At 45.3% G+C, this 21,473-nt stretch overlaps 1 protein-coding gene across 1 annotated transcript in view; it reads left to right on the top strand.

Annotated features, from left to right (window-relative positions):
* The first annotated feature begins 1,803 nt into the window (after positions 1-1,803).
* GPR50 (G protein-coupled receptor 50) overlaps positions 1,804-21,473 on the top strand; it is a 65,122-nt gene continuing 45,452 nt past the window's right edge. The window contains exon 1 of the mRNA XM_067471694.1: positions 1,804-1,996. Coding sequence (XP_067327795.1) covers positions 1,837-1,996 — 160 coding nt within the window. The 5' untranslated portion in view covers positions 1,804-1,836. The remainder of the gene's footprint in view (positions 1,997-21,473) is intronic.

The raw sequence follows: 21,473 nt of genomic DNA, 5'->3' as shown, positions 1-21,473 counted from the left end.
AGGAGAAGAGGAAGAAGGTCTGGAGAAGAAGGAGAAGGAGGAAGGAGAGGAGAAGAGGAAGAAGCTCAGGAGGAGGAGGAGGGAGGAGGAAGTGGTGGTGGAGAAAGGACAGGAGAAGAGGAGGAGGAGAGGAATGAGGAGGATGAGGGGAGGAGGAGAAGGAGAGGAAGAAGGTCTGGAGAAGGAGGAGAAGGAGAAGAGGAAAGAGGAGGAGAGGAAGAAGGTCTGGAGAAGAAGGAGAAGGAGGAAGGAGAGGAGAAGAGGAAGAAGCTCAGGGGAAGGAGGAGGGAGGGAAGGAGGAAGTGGAGGAGAAAGGACAGGAGAAGAGAAGGAGGAGAGGAAGGGGGAGAAGGAGGGGAGGAGGAGAAGAACAAGAGGAAGACAGTCTGGAAAAGGAGGAGAAGGAGAAGAGAAAGGAGGAGAAGGAGGAGGGAGGAGGAAGTGGTGGAGGAGAAAGGACAGGAGAAGAGGAGGAGGAGAAGGAGGAGAGGAAGAAGAGGAAGAAGGTCTGGAGAAGGAGGAGGAAGTGGTGGTGGAGAAAGGAGAAGAGGAGGAGGAGGAGAAGGGGAGGAGGAGGAGAAGAGGAAGAAAGTCTGGAGAAGGAGGAGAAGGAGAAAAGGATAGAGAAGAGGAAGAAGGTCTGGAGAAGAAGGAGAAGGAGGAAGGAGAGGAGAAGAGGAAGAAGCTCAGGGGAAGGAGGGAGGAAGTGGTGGAGGGAAAAGGACAGGAGAAGAGAAGGAGGAGAGAAGAAGAGGAAGAAGGTCTGGAGAAGGAGGAGAAGGGGAAGGAGGAGAAGTGGAAGAAGGTCTGGAGAAGAAGGAGGAGGAAGGAGATGAGAAGAGGCAGAAGCTCAGGGGAAGGAGGACGGAGGGAAGGAGGAAGTGGAGGAGAAAGTACAGGAGAAGAGAAGGAGGAGAGGAAGCGGGAGGAGGAGGGGAGGAGGAGAAGAACAGGAGGAAGACGGTCTGGAGAAGGAGGAGAAGGAGAAGAGGAAGGAGGAGGACAGGAAGAAGGTCTGGAGAAGAAAGAGAAGGAGAAGAGGAAGAAGCTCAGGGGAAGGAGGGAGGAAGTGGTGGAGGGAAAAGGACAGGAGAAGAGGAGGAGGAGAAGGAGGAGAGGAAGAAGAGGAAGAAGGTCTGGAGAAGGAGGAGGAAGTGGTGGTGGAGAAAGGACAGGAGAAGAGGAGGAGGAGGGGAGGAGGAGAAGAAGAGGAAGAAGGTCTGGAGAAGGAGGAGAAGGATAAAAGGATAGAGAAGAGGAAGAAGGTCTGGAGAAGAAGGAGAAAGGAGAGAAGAGGAAGAAGCTCAGGGGAAGGAGGGAGTAAGTGGTGGAGGGAAAAGGACAGGAGAAGAGAAGGAGGAGAAGGAGGAGAGGAAGGAGGAGAAGGAGGAGAGGAGAAGAAGAAGAAGAAGGTCTGGAGAAGGGAGAAGGAGAAGAGGAAGGAGGAGAGGAAGAAGATCTGGAGAAGAAGAAGAAGAGGAAGGAGAGAGAAGGAGGGGGGAGGAGGAAGTGGTGGAGGGAAAAGGACAGGAGAAGAGAAGGAGGAGACGGAGGAGGAGAGAAAGGGGAGGAGAAGAAGAAGAGGCAGGAGTAGAAGGAGAAGGTGTCGAGGCGGTGGAGGAGTGGCAGGAGGCGACGGGGAGGAGGAGGAGGAGGAGGACCCCTGCCTGCCTGCCTGCCTTCCTGCTTGGCTGCCTGTTTGGCTGCCCCTTCCCCTTCTTCCTCCTCCTCCTCCGCCCCTTTCCGAGAGGAGAGCGACCCCCCGATGGGGCGGTGGGGCCGGGGTCGCCCTCCTGCTCTTCCTCCTCCTCCTCCTCTTCTTCCTCGTGGTGGGCGATGGTGCCGGGGGGCAACGGGAGCTGCGCGGAGGGTCGCCTCCCCCGCGAGGCGCGCCACTCGCTGGCCGCCGTCCTGCTCCTCACCACCGTGGGCGACCTGCTGGGCAACGCGCTGGTCATCCTCTCCGTCCTCCGCAACCCCAAGCTGCGCAACGCCGGTGAGTGAGTGAGTGAGTGGCCCTCCCTTCGCCACCTCTGGCTGTTCAGCAGGGGAACGCTCTGCCTCCCAGTTTGGCGCGCGCTCTGAAACAGAGCCTGGGTTGGCCATCTCTTGGGGGAGCTTTGCTTGTGCTTTCCCTGCATGGCAGAAGGGAATTGGACTAGTTAGTGGTCCCTTCCAACTCTACCACTCTCTCTCTCCTTTCTTGGAAGCTTGGAGACTGGATGACCATCTGTCAGGAGTACTTTGACTGTGCAGAAAGGGGTTGGATTAGTCCAGTCATGGGCAAACTCCAGCTGTTTTGGACTTCAACTCTCACCAAACCCTTCCAGTCTTTTTTGGTCAAGGTCAATGCTCACCAAACCACAATCAAAGGGTTTGCTGAGCATTGACCTTGAGTTTGGGAGTTGTAGTTCACCTACATCCAGAGAGCACTGTGGACTCAAGCACTGATGGATCTGGAACAAACTTGGAATGAATACTCAGTATGCCCAAATGTGAACACTGCTGGAGTTTGGGGGAAATAGACCTTGACACCTGGGAGTTGTAGTTGCTGGGATTTCTAGTTCGCCTACAATCAAAGAGCACCCTGGACCCCACCAACAATGGAATTGAACCAAACTTGGCACACAGAACTCCCATGACCCACAGAAAATACTGGAAGGGTTTGGTTAGCATTGATCTTGAATTTGGGAGTTGTAGTTCACCTAAATCCAGAGAGCACTGTGGACTCAAACAATGATGGATCTGGACCAAACTTGGCACGTATACTCACTATCCCCAAATGTGAACACTGATGGAGTTTGAGGAAAATAGACCATGACATTTGGGAGTTGTAGTTCCTGGGATTTCTAGTTCACCTACAATCAAAGAGCACCCTGAATCCCACCAACGATGGAATTGAACCAGACTTGGCACACAGAACTCCCATGATGAACAGAAAATACTGGAAGGGCTTGGTGGGCATTGACCTTGAATTTGGGAGTTGTAGTTCACCTACATCCAGAGAGCACTGTGGACTCAAACAATGATGGATTTGGAGCAAACTTGGCACGAATACTCAATATGCCCAAATGTAAACACTGGTTGAATTTGGGGAAAATGGACTGTGACATTTGGGAGTTCTTCTTCATCTCCAGCAGCCTATGCTCCCAACTTCTTTCTCTGCGTTAACCCATCAGTGGGGTAAGGAAGCCTTCAGACCCACAAAGAAGAGAAGCCGGGAAGATGTTCTGCTGGAACGCGCTCTGCTTTTTGTTTGATCCAAGAGCACAAAGTGTGCGCACAGTCGGAAGGGATTTGCCAAGGAGAGGTATGATAAACATCTCATCCGGGCAGCGGATGATACTATGGCAGCCAACAACAACAACATCTCATTGACTCCAAGATTTTGGGTGGAATCCGACTCACGTTTGGTCCAAAAGCCCAATTGGCACATTACTGTGTTATGAATGATTTTATTTGAATTTTATATTTTTATGTTTTATGCAAATTATTATGTTATTGTTTGTGTTTTTGACGTCTTTTACTGTATTGTGTTGTAGGGCTTGGCCTCATGTAAGCCGCCCCAAGTCCCCATTGGGGAGATGGTGGAGGGGTATAAATAAAAATTATTATTATTATTATTATTATTATTATTATTATTATTATTAGAAACACAACAAGATGAGTCCACAGCAGACAAGTTCACTCTGCTGACTGTTGAATTGGATCACACGTCGGACGCTTCCCAAGTGTCTAGGACTGTGTGATGTATTATTATTATTATTATTATTATTATTATTATTATTATTATTATTATTCTTTGGAACACAACAAGATGAGTCCATAGCAGACACTTTGCTGCCTGTTGTATTGGATTGCACGTCGGACACTTCCCAAGTGTCTAGGACTATGTGATGTATTATTATTATTATTATTATTATTATTATTATTATTATTAGATACACAACAAGATAAGTCCACAGTAGACACTCTGCTGGCTGTTGTATTGGATCACACGTCGGACACTTCCCAAGTGTCTAGGACTGTGTGATTTATTATTATTATTATTATTATTATTATTATTATTATTATTAGAAACTCCACAAGATGAGTCCACAGCAGACACTCTGCTGGCTGTTGATATGGATCACACGTCAGGCACTTCCCAAGTGTCTAGGACTGTGTGATGTATTATTATTATTATTGTTGTTATTATTGTTATTATTATTATTATTATTATTATTATTATTATTTGGAACACAACAAGATGAGTCCACAGCAGACACTCTGTTGGCTGTTGTATTGGATCACACGTCGGACCCTTCCCAAGCGTCTAGGACTGTGTGATATATTATTATTATTATTATTATTATTATTATTATTACTATTATTATTACATACACAACAAGAGGAGTCCACAGCAGACACTCTGCTGGTTGTTGTATTGGATCACACGACGGACCCTTCCCAAGTGTCTAGGACTGTGTGATGTATTATTATTATTATTATTAGATACACAACAAGATGGGTCAACAGCAAACAAGATCACTCTGCAATCACACATCGGATGCTTCCCAAGTGTCTAGGACTGTGTGTTGTTGTATTATTATTATTATTAGAAACACAACAAGATGAGTGATGGCTGTTGTATTGGATCACACGTCGGACCCTTCCCAAGTGTCTAGGACTGTGTGATGTATCGGCAAATAATGCATGCAGATCCCAGTAAGGTGGCCTTCTGCAGCTGGCAGGTGGTAATTTTGTCAGCGCCGATTGTGTTTAAGTGCAGGCCAAGGTCTTGAGGCACTGCACCCAGTGTGCCGATCACCACTGGGACCCCCTTGACTGGCTTGTGCCAGAGTCTTTGCAGTTCGATCTTTAAATCCTCATATCGTGTCAGCTTTTCAAATTGTTTCTCTTCAATCCTGCTGTCGTCTGGGATTGCGACATCGACGACCCATACTTGGTTTTCTAACACAGCCAGGAGTATTGTGATCCAAAACTCTGTCTGAATTGGTAAATCCCAGAGGAGTTTGACGTATTCATTCTCTGTAACTTTTTCAGACTTATGATCCCACCAGTTCTTTGTCGCAGGTAAATGGTCTTTGTGGCACAAGTTCCAATGGGTCATCTGAGCAACGTTGTTGTGCCTCCGCTTGTAGTCTGTCTGTGTGATCTTCTTGCAGCAGCTAAGGATGTGATCTATTGTTATTATTAATAATATTAATATTAACTAGCCGTCCCCTGCCAGGCATTGCTGTGGCCCAGTCTGCTGATCTGGAACATAAAGTCGTGATAGTGTTGGTTTCTAATATATGTAATTTCTGTCTGCTTGTGGGTAAACAGTATTTCTTGTTTTGTTTTTTTAACCAGTGTTGATGTGGAGATTGTCTGGTTTGCTTACTGTGGAACATGTAGCTTTTCCTTTTCCGTTCTACCATCAAACTTTCTATCAGACGTGAGAAAGAGACTTGGCTCTAAAGCCCTTAATTAAGTTACCTCTCATCACCAATTCTAAGGTTATTACCCTTGGGACTCATACTTCATGCCCAGATCGCCCTGGACAACGTTGAGGAGACCCAAGCGCCTTCAAACCGGTCCTTTGGCATCAAAAGGAAGACTCTGTGCCTTCAACATAGGCCATTAGACTAGGGGTTGTGTTTGTTCTGACCTTCACAGCTCTTGAGAAAAGAGGGAACAGGAAAAGCTTCTCAGCTGCGAAATCTCCTTGGACCCAACCAGAGACTGTAATGTATATTTCCTTGACCCCCTTTGAAACTTCTCGCTTATTGCCTTAAAGGGATAACTCTTTGTGAACAATAAAACCCATTTTGAGTTATCTACAGTGTTTTGGTCCTTGGGAGTTCCAGTTCTTTAAAGGAAGGCAAGAAGCAATCCCCTGGGGGAAAGATGTCACGTCTATGTCTCTTTCACTAAGAGTTATATCCCCCAGGCGCGACAGCACAGTGGCGCAGCTGACTGGGAGTCAGCTGCATTGAGATCACTTCTGACTGAAAGGTCATGAGTTTGAAGCCAGCCCGGGTCGGAGTGAGTGTCCGACCAATTTGTGTAGCTTGCTGTCGACCTTTGCAGCCCAAAAGACAGTTGCATCTGTCAAGTAGGAAATTTAGGTACCGCTTATGCGGGGAGGCAAATTTAACTAATTTACAAGGCAAAAAAAAAAAATCTCCAGCAAGCATGCAAAGAATGAGGAAGTACTTCATCAGTGTCACAAATGGTTGGTGAAGGGGAGATGGTAGCAGGGTATAAATAAAGTATTATTATTATTATTATTATTATTATTATACATCTACACATACAGCCATACATACATATATACACACAAATAAGTATATAAACATACACATATACACAATATAAATAATATACATACTAAACACACAAATATATGCACACACACACACACACATATATATGCATCTACACACACACATGCACACACATATATAAACCCACATAAACACACATATATACACACAAGCAAACACACATATATACACAAATAAATAAACACTTATATGCACACATATACACATACAAAACACATATATACAGACTGGGCCACAGCAACGCATGGAAGGGGATGGCTAGTAAGAGTAATACAACTACAAATCCTAAGATTCCATGAGGTTGCAATGCCCGTTCAAGTAGAGTTGCGTAGTGTGAAAGGACTCAGTGTCATGAAATACACTGGGTGTATATGGTATATGGGTTGAGATGGTCTGGGAGGAACGCCCTATGTGGCACTTTGAACTAATTGGCGGAGACAGGTAATTTTCAACGGTAAGCAAACAGTATTTTGGCACCCCCCCCCCCCAACCAATCATTGATATATATTTTCTGTTTGTGGTGGGAGTTCTGTGTGCCATATTTGGTTCAATTCCATCATTGGTGGAGTTCAGAATGCTCTTTGATTGTAGGTGAACTATACATCCCAGTAACTACACTTGCCGCACTTGCTCCCTTGCCTGGCCCACTTTGGGTCCGGAGGTGTGCCTGAAGACCCCAGCGTGCGCACCAAAAGTTGCCTCTTCTCCTGACTTTCTCTTCAGCCATTGGGACCAAGAGAGAGAGAGAGAGCGCCCCTCCGGCTGGAGGTATCTCCCACCTCCACTCCCTCCTTTGTTTTTGCGCCTACCTTCAGGAAAGGTGGGCATCTCCACCTCTCTCTCTCTCTCTCGGTGCCAATGGCTGAAGAGAAAGTCAGGAGAAGAGGTGACTTTTGGTGCACACGCCGGGGTCTTCAGGCACACCTCCGGACCGAGAGAGAGAGAGAGAGAGGTGGAGATGCCCACCTTTCCTGAAGGTAAGCGCAAAACAAAGGAGGGAGCGGAGGTGGGAGATACCTCCAGCTGGAGGGGCTCTCTCTCTCTCTCTCTCTCTCTCTCTCTCCTCTTGGTCCCAATGGCTGAAGAGAAAGTCTGGAGAAGAGGCGACTTTTGGTGTGCACGCTGGGGTCTTCAGGCACACCTCCGGACCGAGAGAGAGAGAGAGAGAGAGAGAGAGGTGGAGATGCCCACCTTTCCTGAAGGTAGGCGCAAAAACAAAGGAGGGAGCGGAGGTGGGAGATACCTCCAGCTGGAGGGGCTCTCTCTCTCCCTCTTTCTCTCTCTCTCTCTCTTGGTCCCAATGGCTGAGGAGAAAGTCAGGAGAAGAGGTGACTTTTGGTGCACACGCCAGGGTCTTCAGGCACACCTCCGGACCGAGAGAGAGAGAGAGAGAGAGAGAGAGGTGGAGATGCCCACCTTTCCTGAAAGTAGGCACAGAAACAAAGGAGGGAGCGGAGGTGGGAGATACCTCCAGCTGGAGGGGCTCTCTCCCTCCCTCTTTCTCTCTCTTGGTCCCAATGGCTGAAGAGAAAGTCAGGAGAAGAGGCGACTTTTGGTGTGCACGCTGGGGTCTTCAGACTCACCTCCAGATCTGAAGTGGGCCAGGTGCAGCGGCTCCGCCCCTTGGCCCACCCGCAGATTGGGGAGAGGAGAGGAGACGGATGGAGCGCCGGGGGATCGGGAAAGGGAGCCGGTCATGGGGAAGGGATCGAACGCGGAGAACGATTGAGCGCCGGCTCTTCTCGCGCACCCGGTGGCCGGGTGGAGCAGGAACGGGAGGGGCTAGGCGAGGCTCAAGGGCCCGGCCCCTTTGGGAAGAGGATCGCCCGGCAGCGAGGCAAGAAAGCCGAGGGCCCCCCCGGACTGCTAGGGCTGTTGTGAGCTGAGGGGGAGCTCCTCAAGTGGCGGTCGAGAGGCATTTACAGAGGTGCCTTTGCACCCCTGGCAAAAAAAAAGTATTCTGCGACTGCTTACTTCGCGTAATGGACGAGCCGCCCCTGGGCGGAGAAGCCGGATATATCCGGCACATAAACAAGCGGGCATCCAGAGGGAAGCATGCTCTCCATCCCAGTCTAAGGGAACGTCCCACATCAATTAACCCAGGCCGGTCTGCACGTTCCACAGGGAATAGTTTCTAGAGAAAGAGAGAAGAGGAAACCGTATGGGAATTCCACGCATCTGTCTACTCCAATCTGAGAGAAGTTCACAGCCACTCCAGCATGCACCAAATATAGCGCATGGAAGTCTCTGTGTTTATCATACAAAACTGAGCATCTCAGCTCTGGAGACCAGGACCAATGTTGTTGCAGAAACTGATCTGTTTACAGCAGTGTTTCTCAACTTCCTAATGCCGCAACCCCTCAATGCAGTTCCCCATGTTGTGGGGACCCCCAACCAGAAGGGTTTGGTGCGCATTGATCTTCAGTTTTGGAGTTGTAGTACACCTGCATCCAGAGAGCACTGTGGACTCAAATAATGATGCATCTGGACCAAACGTGGCAGGAATACTCAATATGCCCAAATATGAACACAGATTGGGGGAGGTAGATCTTGACTTTTTGGAGTTGCTGGGAGTTATAGTTCAATTATCTCTCTATTCTGCCCCTCTATTCTGCTTTGGTTAGACCATACCTGGAATATTATGTCCAATTCTGGGCACCACAATTCAAGAGAGATATTGACAAGCTGGAATGTGTCCAGAGGAGGGTGACTCAAATGATCAAGGGTCTGGAGAACAAGCCCTATGAGGAGCGGCTTAAGGAGCTGGGCGTGTTTATCCTGAAGAAGAGAAGGCTGAGAGGAGATATGATAGCCATGTATAAATATGTGAGAGGAAGCAACAGGGAGGAGGGAGCAGATCAAGGGTCTGGAGAACAAGCCCTATGAGGAGCGGCTTAAGGAGCTGGGCATGTTTAGCCAGAAGAAGAGAAGGCTGAGAGGAGACATGATAGCCATGTATAAATATGTGAGAGGAAGCCACAGGGAGGAGGGAGCAGAGAACAAGCCCTATGAGGAGCGGCTTAAGGAGCTGGGCACGTATAGCCTGAAGAAGAGAAGGCTGAGAGGAGATATGATAGCCATGTATAAATATGTGAGAGGAAGCCACAAGGAGGAGGGAGCGAACTTGGAGACTAGGACACAATGGAACAATGGCTTCAAACTACAAGAGAGGAGATTCCACCTGAACATGAGGAAGAACTTCCTGACTGTGAGAGCCGTTCAGCAGTGGAACTCTCTACCTGGAGTGTGGCGGAGGCTCCTCCTTTGGAAACTTTGAAACAGAGGCTGGATGGCCATCTGTCAGGAGTGATTTGAATGCAATATTCCTGCTTCTTGGTGGAATGGGGTTGGACTGGATGATGGCCCAGGAGGTCTCTTCTAACTCTTGGATTCTAGGATTGTATGATTCTATCACCACTGGGATCCCCTTGACTGGCTTGTGCCAGAGTCTTTGCAGTTCGATCTTTAAATCCTTGTATCATGTCAGCAGTATGATTATGATTATTATTATTATTATTAGAAACACAACAAGATTAGTACACAACAAACAAGATCACTCTGCTCGCTGTTGTATTGGATCACACGTCGCACACTTTCCAAGTGTCTAGGACTGTGTGATGTACCTGCAAGTGATTCGCACAGATCCCAGTAAGGTGGTCTTTTGCAGTTGGCAGATGGTAATTTTGTCAGCGCCGATTGCGTTTAAGTGCAGGCCAAGGTCTTGAGGCACTGCACCCAGTGTGCCCATCACCACTGGGACTACCTTGACTGGCTTGTGCCAGAGTCTTTGAAGTTCAATCTTCATATTGAGTTAGCTTGTCCAAATTGTTTCTCTTTAATCCTGCTGTCACCTGGGATTGCAACATCATCATTATTATTATTATTATTATTATTATTAGAAACACAACAAGATGAGTCCAAAGCTGACAAGATCACTCTGCTGGCATTATTATTATTATTATTATTATTATTATTATTTTATTATGATTAGAAACACAACAAGATGAGTCCACAGCAGACAAGATCACTCTGCTGGCATTATTATTATTATTATTATTATTATTATTATTATTAGAAACACAACAAGATGAGTCCAAAGCTGACAAGATCACTCTGCTGGCATTATTATTATTATTATTATTATTATTATTATTATTACTATTATTATTATTATTATTATTAGAAACACAACAAGATGAGTCCACAGCAGACAAGTTCACACTGCTGGCATTATTATTATTATTATTATTATTATTAGAAACACAACAAGATGAGTCCAAAGCTGACAAGATCACTCTGCTGGCATTATTATTATTATTATTATTATTATTATTATTATTATTATTAGAAACACAACAAGATGAGTCCACAGCAGACAAGTTCACACTGCTGGCATTATTATTATTATTATTATTATTATTACTATTATTATTATTATTATTATTATTATTAGAAACACAACAAGATGAGTCCACAGCAGACAAGTTCACACTGCTGGCATTATTATTATTATTATTATTATTATTATTATTATTATTAGAAACACAACAAGATGAGTCCAAAGCTGACAAGATCACTCTGCTGGCATTATTATTATTATTATTATTATTATTATTATTATTATTAGAAACACAACAAGATGAGTCCACAGCAGACAAGTTCACACTGCTGGCATTATTATTATTATTATTATTATTATTATTATTATTAGAAACACAACAAGATGAGTCCAAAGCTGACAAGATCACTCTGCTGGCATTATTATTATTATTATTATTATTAGTAGTAGTAGTAGTATTAGTATTATTATTATTAGAAACACAACAAGATGCGTCCAAAGCTGACAAGATCACTCTGCTGGCATTATTATTATTATTATTATTATCATTATTATTATTATGATTATTATTATTATTATTATTAGAAACACAACAAGATGAGTCCACAGCAAACAAGATCACTCTGCTGGCATTATTATTATTATTATTATTATTATTATTATTATTATTAGAATCACAACAAGATGAGTCCACAGCAGACAAGATCACTCTGCTGGCATTATTATTATTATTATTAGAAACACAACAAGATGAGTCCACAGCAAACAGGTTTACACTGCTGGCATTATTATTATTATTATTACTATTATTAGAAACACAACAAGATGAGTCCACAGCAAACAAGATCACTCTGCTGGCATTATTATTATTATTATTATTATTATTATTAGAATCACAACAAGATGAGTCCACAGCAGACAAGATCACTCTGCTGGCATTATTATTATTATTATTAGAAACACAACAAGATGAGTCCACAGCAAACAGGTTTACACTGCTGGCATTATTATTATTATTATTATTATTATTATTATTATTACTATTATTAGAAACACAACAAGATGAGTCCACAGCAAACAAGATCACTCTGCTGGCATTATTATTATTATTATTATTATTATTATTAGAATCACAACAAGATGAGTCCACAGCAGACAAGATCACTCTGCTGGCATTATTATTATTATTATTAGAAACACAACAAGATGAGTCCACAGCAAACAGGTTTACACTGCTGGCATTATTATTATTATTATTATTATTATTATTATTATTATTATTATTATTACTATTATTAGAAACACAACAAGATGAGTCCAAAGCTGACAAGATCACTCTGCTGGCATTATTATTATTATTATTATTATTATTACTACAGAGGGTGACTCCTCCCACCAAAAGCCATCCTCTGCTGTGATTGGCCGGCCTCTCAGCCAAGGGGAGGGCTCTTTCTGAGACTCCAAGTGGGGAGGGGAGAGCAGGCGTGGTGTGCATGTGCGGGTGAGGGAGAGCATGCGAGGCTGGAGGGAGGCTCATGCCAGCGAGTCCCTTCAAGGCAGGGAGGTTCTGTATGGGAAGTTTGGCCCAATTCCATTGTTGGTGGGATGCTGAATGCTCTTTGAACTATAAATCCCAGCAACTACAACTTTCAGATGTCAAGGTCTATTTTCCCCCAAACTCCCCCAGCGTTCACATTTGGGCATATTTAGTATTTATGCCAAGTTTGGTCCTGATCCATCATTGTTTGAGTCCACAGTGCTGTTTGGATGTAAGTGAACTACAATTCCCAAACTCAAGGTCCATGCCCACCAAACCATTCCAGTATTTTCTCTTGGTCGTGGGAGTTCTGTGTTCCAAGTTTGGTTCAAATCCATTGTTGGTGGGGTTCAGAATGCTCTTTGATTGTAGGTGAACTATAAATCCCAGCGACTACAACTTTCAGATGTCAAGGTCTATTTTCCCTCAAACTCCCCCAGTGTTCACATTTGGGCATATTTAGTATTTATGCCAAGTTTGGTCCTGATCCATCATTGTTTGAGTCCACAGTGCTGTTTGGATGTAAGTGAACTACAATTCCCAAACTCAAGGTCCATGCCCACCAAACCATTCCAGTATTTTCTCTTGGTCGTGGGAGTTCTGTGTTCCAAGTTTGGTTCAAATCCATTGTTGGTGGGGTTCAGAATGCTCTTTGATTGTAGGTGAACTATAAATCCCAGCAACTACAACTTTCAGATGTCAAGGTCTATTTTCCCTCAAACTCCCCCAATGTTCACATTTGGGCATATTTAGTATTTATGCCAAGTTTGGTCCTGATCCATCATTGTTTGAGTCCACAGTGCTGTTTGGATGTAAGTGAACTACAATTCCCAAACTCAAGGTCCATGCCCACCAAACCATTCCAGTATTTTCTCTTGGTCGTGGGAGTTCTGTGTTCCAAGTTTGGTTCAAATCCATTGTTGGTGGGGTTCAGAATGCTCTTTGATTGTAGGTGAACTATAAATCCCAACAACTACAACTTTCAGATGTCAAGGTCTATTTTCCCTCAAACTCCCCCAGTGTTCACATTTGGGCATATTTAGTATTTATGCCAAGTTTGGTCCTGATCCATCATTGTTTGAGACCACAGTGCTGTTTGGATGTAAGTGAACTACAATTCCCAAACTCAAGGTCCATGCCCACCAAACCATTCCAGTATTTTCTCTTGGTCGTGGGAGTTCTGTAGTTCCAAGTTTGGTTCAAATCCATTGTTGGTGTGGTTCAGAATGCTCTTTGATTGTAGGTGAACTATAAATCCCAGCAACTACAACTTTCAGATGTCAAGGTCTATTTTCCCTCAAACTCCCCCAGTGTTCACATTTGGGCATTTTTAGTATTTATGCCAAGTTTGGTCCTGATCCATCATTGTTTGAGTCCACAGTGCTGTTTGGATATAGGTGAACTACAATTCCCAAACTCAAGGTCCATGCCCACCAAACCATTCCAGTATTTTCTCTTGGTCGTGGGAGTTCTGTGTGCCAAGTTTGGTTCAAATCCATCATTGGTGGGGTTCAGAATGCTATTTGATTGTAGGTGAACTATAAATCCCAGCAACTACAACTTTCAGATGTCAAGGTCTATTTTCCCCCAAACTCCCCCAGTTGTACACATTTGGGCATATTTAGTATTTATGCCAAGTTTGGTCCTGATCCATCATTGTTTGAGTCCACAGTGCTGTTTGGATGTAAGTGAACTACAATTCCCAAACTCAAGGTCCATGCCCACCAAACCATTCCAGTATTTTCTCTTGGTCGTGGGAGTTCTGTGTGCCAAGTTTGGTTCAGCGTTTCTCAACCTGGGGGTCGGGACCCCTGGGGGGGGGTTGCGAGGGGGTGTCAGAGGGGTTGCCAAAGGCCCATCAGAAAGGTGGAAGGTGAACTACATCTCCCCTAAATCACTGTCAATTCATCCCAAATCCCTCCAGTACATTCTGTTGGTCATGGGGGTTCTGTGTTGGAAGTTTGGATCCATTCTATCATTGGTGGGGTTCAAGGGACTCTTTGATTGTAGGTGAACTATAAATCTCAAATACAAAGCTTTAATATCCCCAAACTCCACCAGTGTTCACATTTGGGCATATTGGGTATTTGTGCGAAGTTTGGTCCAGATCTATTATTGTTTGAGTCCACAGTGCTCTCTGGATGTAGATGAACTACAACTCCCAAACTCAAGGATGTAGATGAACTACAACTCCCAAACTCCCAAACCCTTCCAGGATTGTCTCTTGGTCGTGGGAGTTCTGTGTGCCAAGTTTGGTACAATTCCATCGTTGGTGGAGTTCAGAATGCTGTTTGATTGTAGGTGAACTATAAATCCCAGAAAACACAACTCCAAAATGTCAGAGTCTACATTCCTCAAACTCCACCAGTGTTCACATTTGGGCATATTGCGTAATTGTATCAAGTTTGGTCCAGATCCATCATTGTTTGAGTCCACATTGCTCGCTGTCTGGATGTAGGTGAACTACAGCTCCAAAACTCAAGGTCAATGCCCACCAAACCCAGTATTTTCTGTTGGCCGTGGGAGTTCTGTGTGCCAAGTTTGGTACAATTCCTGCGTAATTGTATCAAGTTTGGTCCAGATCCATCATTATTTGAGTCCACATTGCTCGCTGTCTGGATGTAGGTGAACTACAACTCCCAAACTCAAGGTCAATGCCCACCAAACCCAGTATTTTCTGTTGGCCGTGGGAGTTCTGTGTGCCAAGTTTGGTTCAAATCCATCGTTGGTGGGGTTCAGAATGCTCTTTGATTGTGGGTGAACTATAAATCCCAGAAAACACAACTCCAAAATGTCAGAGTCTACATTCCTCAAACTCCACCAGTGTTCACATTTGGGCATATTGCGTAATTGTATCAAGTTTGGTCCAGATCCATCATTGTTTGAGTCCACATTGCTCGCTGTCTGGATGTAGGTGAACTACAACTCCCAAACTCAAGGTCAATGCCCACCAAACCCTTCCAGTATTTTATGTTGGCCGTGGGAGTTCTGTGTGCCAAGTTTGGTTCAAATCCATCGTTGGTGGGGTTCAGAATGCTCTTTGATTGTAGGTGAACTATAAATCCCAGGAAACACAACTCCAAAATGTCAGAGTCTACATTCCTCAAACTCCAACAGTGTTCACATTTGGGCATATTGCGTAATTGTATCAAGTTTGGTCGAGATCCATCATTGTTTGAGTCCACAGTGCTTGCTGTCTGGATGTAGGTGAACTACAACTCCCAAACTCAAGGTCAATGCCCACCAAACCCTTCCAGTATTTTATGTTGGCCGTGGGAGTTCTGTGTGCCAAGTTTGGTTCAAATCCATCGTTGGTGGGGTTCAGAATGCTCTTTGATTGTAGGTGAACTATAAATCCCAGCAACTACAACTCCCAGATGACCAAATCAATCCCCCCAAACAAGGCTTTTTTGTGCCCCAAAATAAATAAAAGTGCCTTGCTTTTAGAGCATACTTCTACAGGAGATCCGGTATTGCGGAATACAGCTATGGCTGGAATTTTCTGAACCAGCCACACAATCCGAAAAGGTAAACCCTTCTTCACCTGGCTGCGGTCCAGGTGAAGGCCGTTCCTGATCTCGTCCGGGAATGGTTTGCACACTTTGTGCGCCATCTCCTGCGCATGGGTGGCAGCGCCCTTCCCTCGGGGCCATGAATGGATGCCATAACCTTCGAAGCCAAACTCGGTTGCTTTCCTTGGCTGGCCCGAAGGAAAACGGATTAGAGTCTGCTCAGAGATCTGTTCCTTCATCGCATTCATTACATAGGACTGAGCCACCCACTTCAGAAACGGCAACCTGATGTGTTCCTCACGTGAGGTCGGGTTCAAGTGCAAGGTGGAAAGAACTTGGGGTTCAAAAGGATCGCAAAGGCTTCTCTTTTCAGGTTCTTTCTAAGCTGGGTGACGAAGTGGCTCTTTTGCAAATGATCCAGATAGAGATGGGCAACATGGCCAGTTCTGTCACGCGATGGTATGCGTTGTTCTCAGCTTCAAAATGATACGGTTAGGCAATGTGTACGAGGAGCCGAAACGACCCTTGCAGAAAAAGCTCCACCATTACTTTTTGCTCCTCATCTCCTCTTCTTCCCTCCTTCCTTCCTTCCTTCCTTCCTTCCTTCCTTCCTTCCTTCCTTCCTTCCTTCTGTGTGTGCCATGCGTTACCCCTTCCTTCCTTCCTTCCTTCCTTCCTTCCTTCCTTCCTTCCTTCCTTCCTTCCTTCCTTCTGTTGGTTGTATATGCCATGTGTCATACCTTCCTCTGTCTCTCTCTTCTTCCTTCCTTCCTTCCTTCCTTCCTTCCTTCCTTCCTTCCTTCCTTCCTTCCTTCCTTCTCTATGTTATGTGTACCATGTATTACCTCCTCCTCTACTCCCTCTCTTCCTTCCTTCCTTCCTTCCTTCCTTCCTTCCTTCCTTCCTTCTCTATGTTATGTGTACCATGTATTACCTCCTCCTCTACTCCCTCTCTTCCTTCCTTCCTTCCTTCCTTCCTTCCTTCCTTCCTTCCTTCCTTCCTTCTGTTTGTTGTGTATGCCATGTGTCATACCTTCCTCTGTCTCTCTCCTTCCTTCCTTCCTTCCTTCCTTCCTTCCTTCCTTCCTTCCTTCCTCTTTCCTTCTCTGTGTTATGTGTGTCATGTATTACCTCCTCCTCTACTCCCTCTCTTCCTTCCTTCCTTCCTTCCTTCCTTCCTTCCTTCCTTCCTTCCTTCCTTCCTTCTGTTGGTTGTATATGCCATGTGTCATACCTTCCTCTGTCTCTCTCTTCTTCCTTCCTTCCTTCCTTCCTTCCTTCCTTCCTTCCTTCTCTATGTTATGTGTACCATGTATTACCTCCTCCTCTACTCCCTCTCTTCCTTCCTTCCTTCCTTCCTTCCTTCCTTCCTTCCTTCCTTCCTTCTCTATGTTATGTGTACCATGTATTACCTCCTCCTCTACTCCCTCTCTTCCTTCCTTCCTTCCTTCCTTCCTTCCTTCCTTCCTTCCTTCCTTCTGTTTGTTGTGTATGCCATGTGTCATACCTTCCTCTCTCTCTCTCCTTCCTTCCTTCCTTCCTTCCTTCCTTCCTTCCTTCCTTCCTTCCTTCCTCTTTCCTTCTCTGTGTTATGTGTGTCATGTATTACCTCCTCCTCTACTCCCTCTCTTCCTTCCTTCCTTCCTTCCTTCCTTCCTTCCTCTTTCCTTCTCTGTGTTATGTGTGTCATGTATTACCTCCTCCTCTACTCCCTCTCTTCCTTCCTTCCTTCCTTCCTTCCTTCCTTCCTTCCTTCCTTCCTTCCTTCTGTTGGTTGTATATGCCATGTGTCATACCTTCCTCTGTCTCTCTCTTCTTCCTTCCTTCCTTCCTTCCTTCCTTCCTTCCTTCCTTCCTTCTCTATGTTATGTGTACCATGTATTACCTCCTCCTCTACTCCCTCTCTTCCTTCCTTCCTTCCTTCCTTCCTTCCTTCCTTCCTTCCTTCTGTTTGTTGTGTATGCCATGTGTCATACCTTCCTCTCTCTCTCTCCTTCCTTCCTTCCTTCCTTCCTTCCTTCCTTCCTTCCTTCCTTCCTCTTTCCTTCTCTGTGTTATGTGTGTCATGTATTACCTCCTCCTCTACTCCCTCTCTTCCTTCCTTCCTTCCTTCCTTCCTTCCTTCCTTCCTTCCTTCTGTTGGTTGTATATGCCATGTGTCATACCTTCCTCTGTCTCTCCTTCCTTCCTTCCTTCCTTCCTTCCTTCCTTCCTTCCTTCCTTCCTTCCTTCTCTATGTTATGTGTACCATGTATTACCTCCTCCTCTACTCCCTCTCTTCCTTCCTTCCTTCCTTCCTTCCTTCCTTCCTTCCTTCCTTCCTTCTCTATGTTATGTGTACCATGTATTACCTCCTCCTCTACTCCCTCTCTTCCTTCCTTCCTTCCTTCCTTCCTTCCTTCCTTCCTTCCTTCCTTCCTTCCTTCTGTTTGTTGTGTATGCCATGTGTCATACCTTCCTCTCTCTCTCTCCTTCCTTCCTTCCTTCTGTTGGTTGTATATGCCATGTGTCATACCTTCCTCTGTCTCTCTCTTCTTCCTTCCTTCCTTCCTTCCTTCCTTCCTTCCTTCCTTCCTTCTCTATGTTATGTGTACCATGTATTACCTCCTCCTCTACTCCCTCTCTTCCTTCCTTCCTTCCTTCCTTCCTTCCTTCCTTCTGTTTGTTGTGTATGCCATGTGTCATACCTTCCTCTCTCTCTCTCCTTCCTTCCTTCCTTCCTTCCTTCCTTCCTTCCTTCCTTCCTCTTTCCTTCTCTGTGTTATGTGTGTCATGTATTACCTCCTCCTCTACTCCCTCTCTTCCTTCCTTCCTTCCTTCCTTCCTTCCTTCCTTCCTTCCTTCCTTCTGTTGGTTGTATATGCCATGTGTCATACCTTCCTCTGTCTCTCCTTCCTTCCTTCCTTCCTTCCTTCCTTCCTTCCTTCCTTCCTTCTCTATGTTATGTGTACCATGTATTACCTCCTCCTCTACTCCCTCTCTTCCTTCCTTCCTTCCTTCCTTCCTTCCTTCCTTCCTTCCTTCTCTATGTTATGTGTACCATGTATTACCTCCTCCTCTACTCCCTCTCTTCCTTCCTTCCTTCCTTCCTTCCTTCCTTCCTTCCTTCCTTCCTTCTGTTTGTTGTGTATGCCATGTGTCATACCTTCCTCTCTCTCTCTCCTTCCTTCCTTCCTTCCTTCCTTCCTTCCTCTTTCCTTCTCTGTGTTATGTGTGTCATGTATTACCTCCTCCTCTACTCCCTCTCTTCCTTCCTTCCTTCCTTCCTTCCTTCCTTCCTTCCTTCTGTTGGTTGTATATGCCATGTGTCATACCTTCCTCTGTCTCTCCTTCCTTCCTTCCTTCCTTCCTTCCTTCCTTCCTTCCTTCCTTCCTTCTCTATGTTATGTGTACCATGTATTACCTCCTCCTCTACTCCCTCTCTTCCTTCCTTCCTTCCTTCCTTCCTTCCTTCCTTCCTTCCTTCCTTCTCTATGTTATGTGTACCATGTATTACCTCCTCCTCTACTCCCTCTCTTCCTTCCTTCCTTCCTTCCTTCCTTCCTTCCTTCCTTCCTTCCTTCTGTTTGTTGTGTATGCCATGTGTCATACCTTCCTCTCTCTCTCTCCTTCCTTCCTTCCTTCCTTCCTTCCTTCCTTCCTCTTTCCTTCTCTGTGTTATGTGTGTCATGTATTACCTCCTCCTCTACTCCCTCTCTTCCTTCCTCCCTCCCTCCCTCCCTCCCTCCCTCCCTCCCTCCCTCCCTCCCTCCCTCCCTCTTTCCTTCTCTGTGTTATGTATGCCATGTATTACCTCCTCCTCATCTACTCCCCTCTCTCTTAATAATAATAATAATAATAATAATAATAATAATAATAATAATTTATTTATACCCCGCCACCATCTCGCCAAGGGACTCGGAGCGGCTTACATGAGGCCAAGCCCAACAACACATCAATAAAAACAACAGGAAATAAGCAAAATAAACAATACAATTAATATAACTCACACATAGACAATAACCCACAAGGATTTAAAAACCTTTGTAGTAGTTAAAACTTGAAAAATAAATGCTGGACAGGAACAGAGGGTGTATCTAGTAGGGGGGTTTTAAACGAAAAGTAAAGAGCAGCCCAACGGGTAATTAAAGTGCTTCTCAGGATATTTTGCAAGGAATTGTTTCCCTGCAAAATATCTTCCCCTTCCTTCCATCCTTCCATCCTTCCATCCTTCCATCCTTCCTTCCTTCCTTCCTTCCTTCTGTTTATTGTATGTGCCATGTGTCATATCTTCCTCTCTCCCCTTCCTTCCTTCCTTCCTTCCTTCCTCCTTCCTTCAACCTGGGGATCACAACCAGACACAGTGAAGACATCTGCCCTTGCGCTTTGATACTCTCCTGCTGAGTACGCATGCCCAGTGTGGAACACATCTCACCACGTTAAAACAGTGGATGTGCTCTGAATGAGAAATGCCAACCTATCACAGGATATCTATGCCCTACACCACTGAAGAAATTATACTTTTTAGCTCCACCTGACATCTGTCGGGAGGTAGCAGCCTGCAATGAAAGGAGCAAGGCATTGACATCTCCGGCCCATCCCATGTTTGGATATCAGCCAGCACGCCAACTCCTTAAATCGACAGAGATACCCACAGGAACACCTCAGCAAGCAAGAGTCCAAAAGTGGCAGGCTCAAACCCGGAACCTCAATCAATGGCTGATACAGGATGAGAGACTCCCCCCTGGGCACACAGAGGACTGGGTGACTTGGAAGGCGCTGAACAGACTGCGCTCCGGCACCATGAGATGCAGAGCCAACCTTCAGAAATGGGGCCACAAAGTGGAATCCACGACATGCGAGTGAGGAGAAGAGCAAACCACTGACAACTTACTACAATGCAACCTGAGCCCTGCCCCATGCACAAGGGAGGACCTTCTCACAGCGACACCAGAGGCACTCCAATTGGCCAGATACAGGTCAAAGGACATTTAGCATCATGACAAGTTTTAAAACTTTGCGTCTTTACGAGGGTTGAATGAAAAGTAATGCCTCCGCATTCGTAACTCCTCAACAGATGGCAGTACTGGCATGCGTCAGGTACTGGCTTGTTCAGTAGACTCTTCTCTACAGTTCCATTTTGGTGGGAAGCCTTAGCATTGAATGATTGTGTTGTTAAAGTGTGAAGTATGGGACCCTGCGCAGACGGTCGGTCAATGCGGCTTAAGCAATGTGCAGTCATTGAATTCTTGAGAGCAGAAGGTGACACCCCAAAGAAGATTCCTCAGAGAGTGATTGTGTTGATGTGAGAACTGTGCATCATTGAGTGAGTAAGTTTAAAGATGTTGAGGTGGGAACATCTGACTTGCATGACAAAGAGTTGGACGTCCCGTGACAGCAACCACCGAGTTTCACAAGCAAAAGGTTGACAGATTTATTCAGGACGATCATCGTACCACTCAGAGAGAAATTTCAAGCATAATTGGCATTTCACAAGAACGTGTGTGTGTCACATTATTGCTTTGCTTGGCTATCGGGAGATCTGTGCACGATGGGTTGCGGAAACAGAGTGTCGACTTCTTCTGTGACGGCTTCATCGTTGGCAGAAACGTATCCAATTGTTTGGTGATTATGTGGAAAAGTGAATAGTGGTCGTTAAAGAGCACATTCTAAGGATTATTTCTGCGTTTGATTTATTAAAATATTCCCATCCAAACCCAAGTAACGAAGGTGGAGGCATTACTTTTCATTCAATCCCGTAAATACATTACAGC

Source organism: Anolis sagrei, chromosome 10 (genome assembly GCF_037176765.1).
Source record: "Anolis sagrei isolate rAnoSag1 chromosome 10, rAnoSag1.mat, whole genome shotgun sequence".
NCBI lineage: Eukaryota > Metazoa > Chordata > Lepidosauria > Squamata > Dactyloidae > Anolis > Anolis sagrei.
Note: the sequence above shows the minus strand (reverse complement) of the source record. Positions and strands in the feature narration are given on the sequence as shown.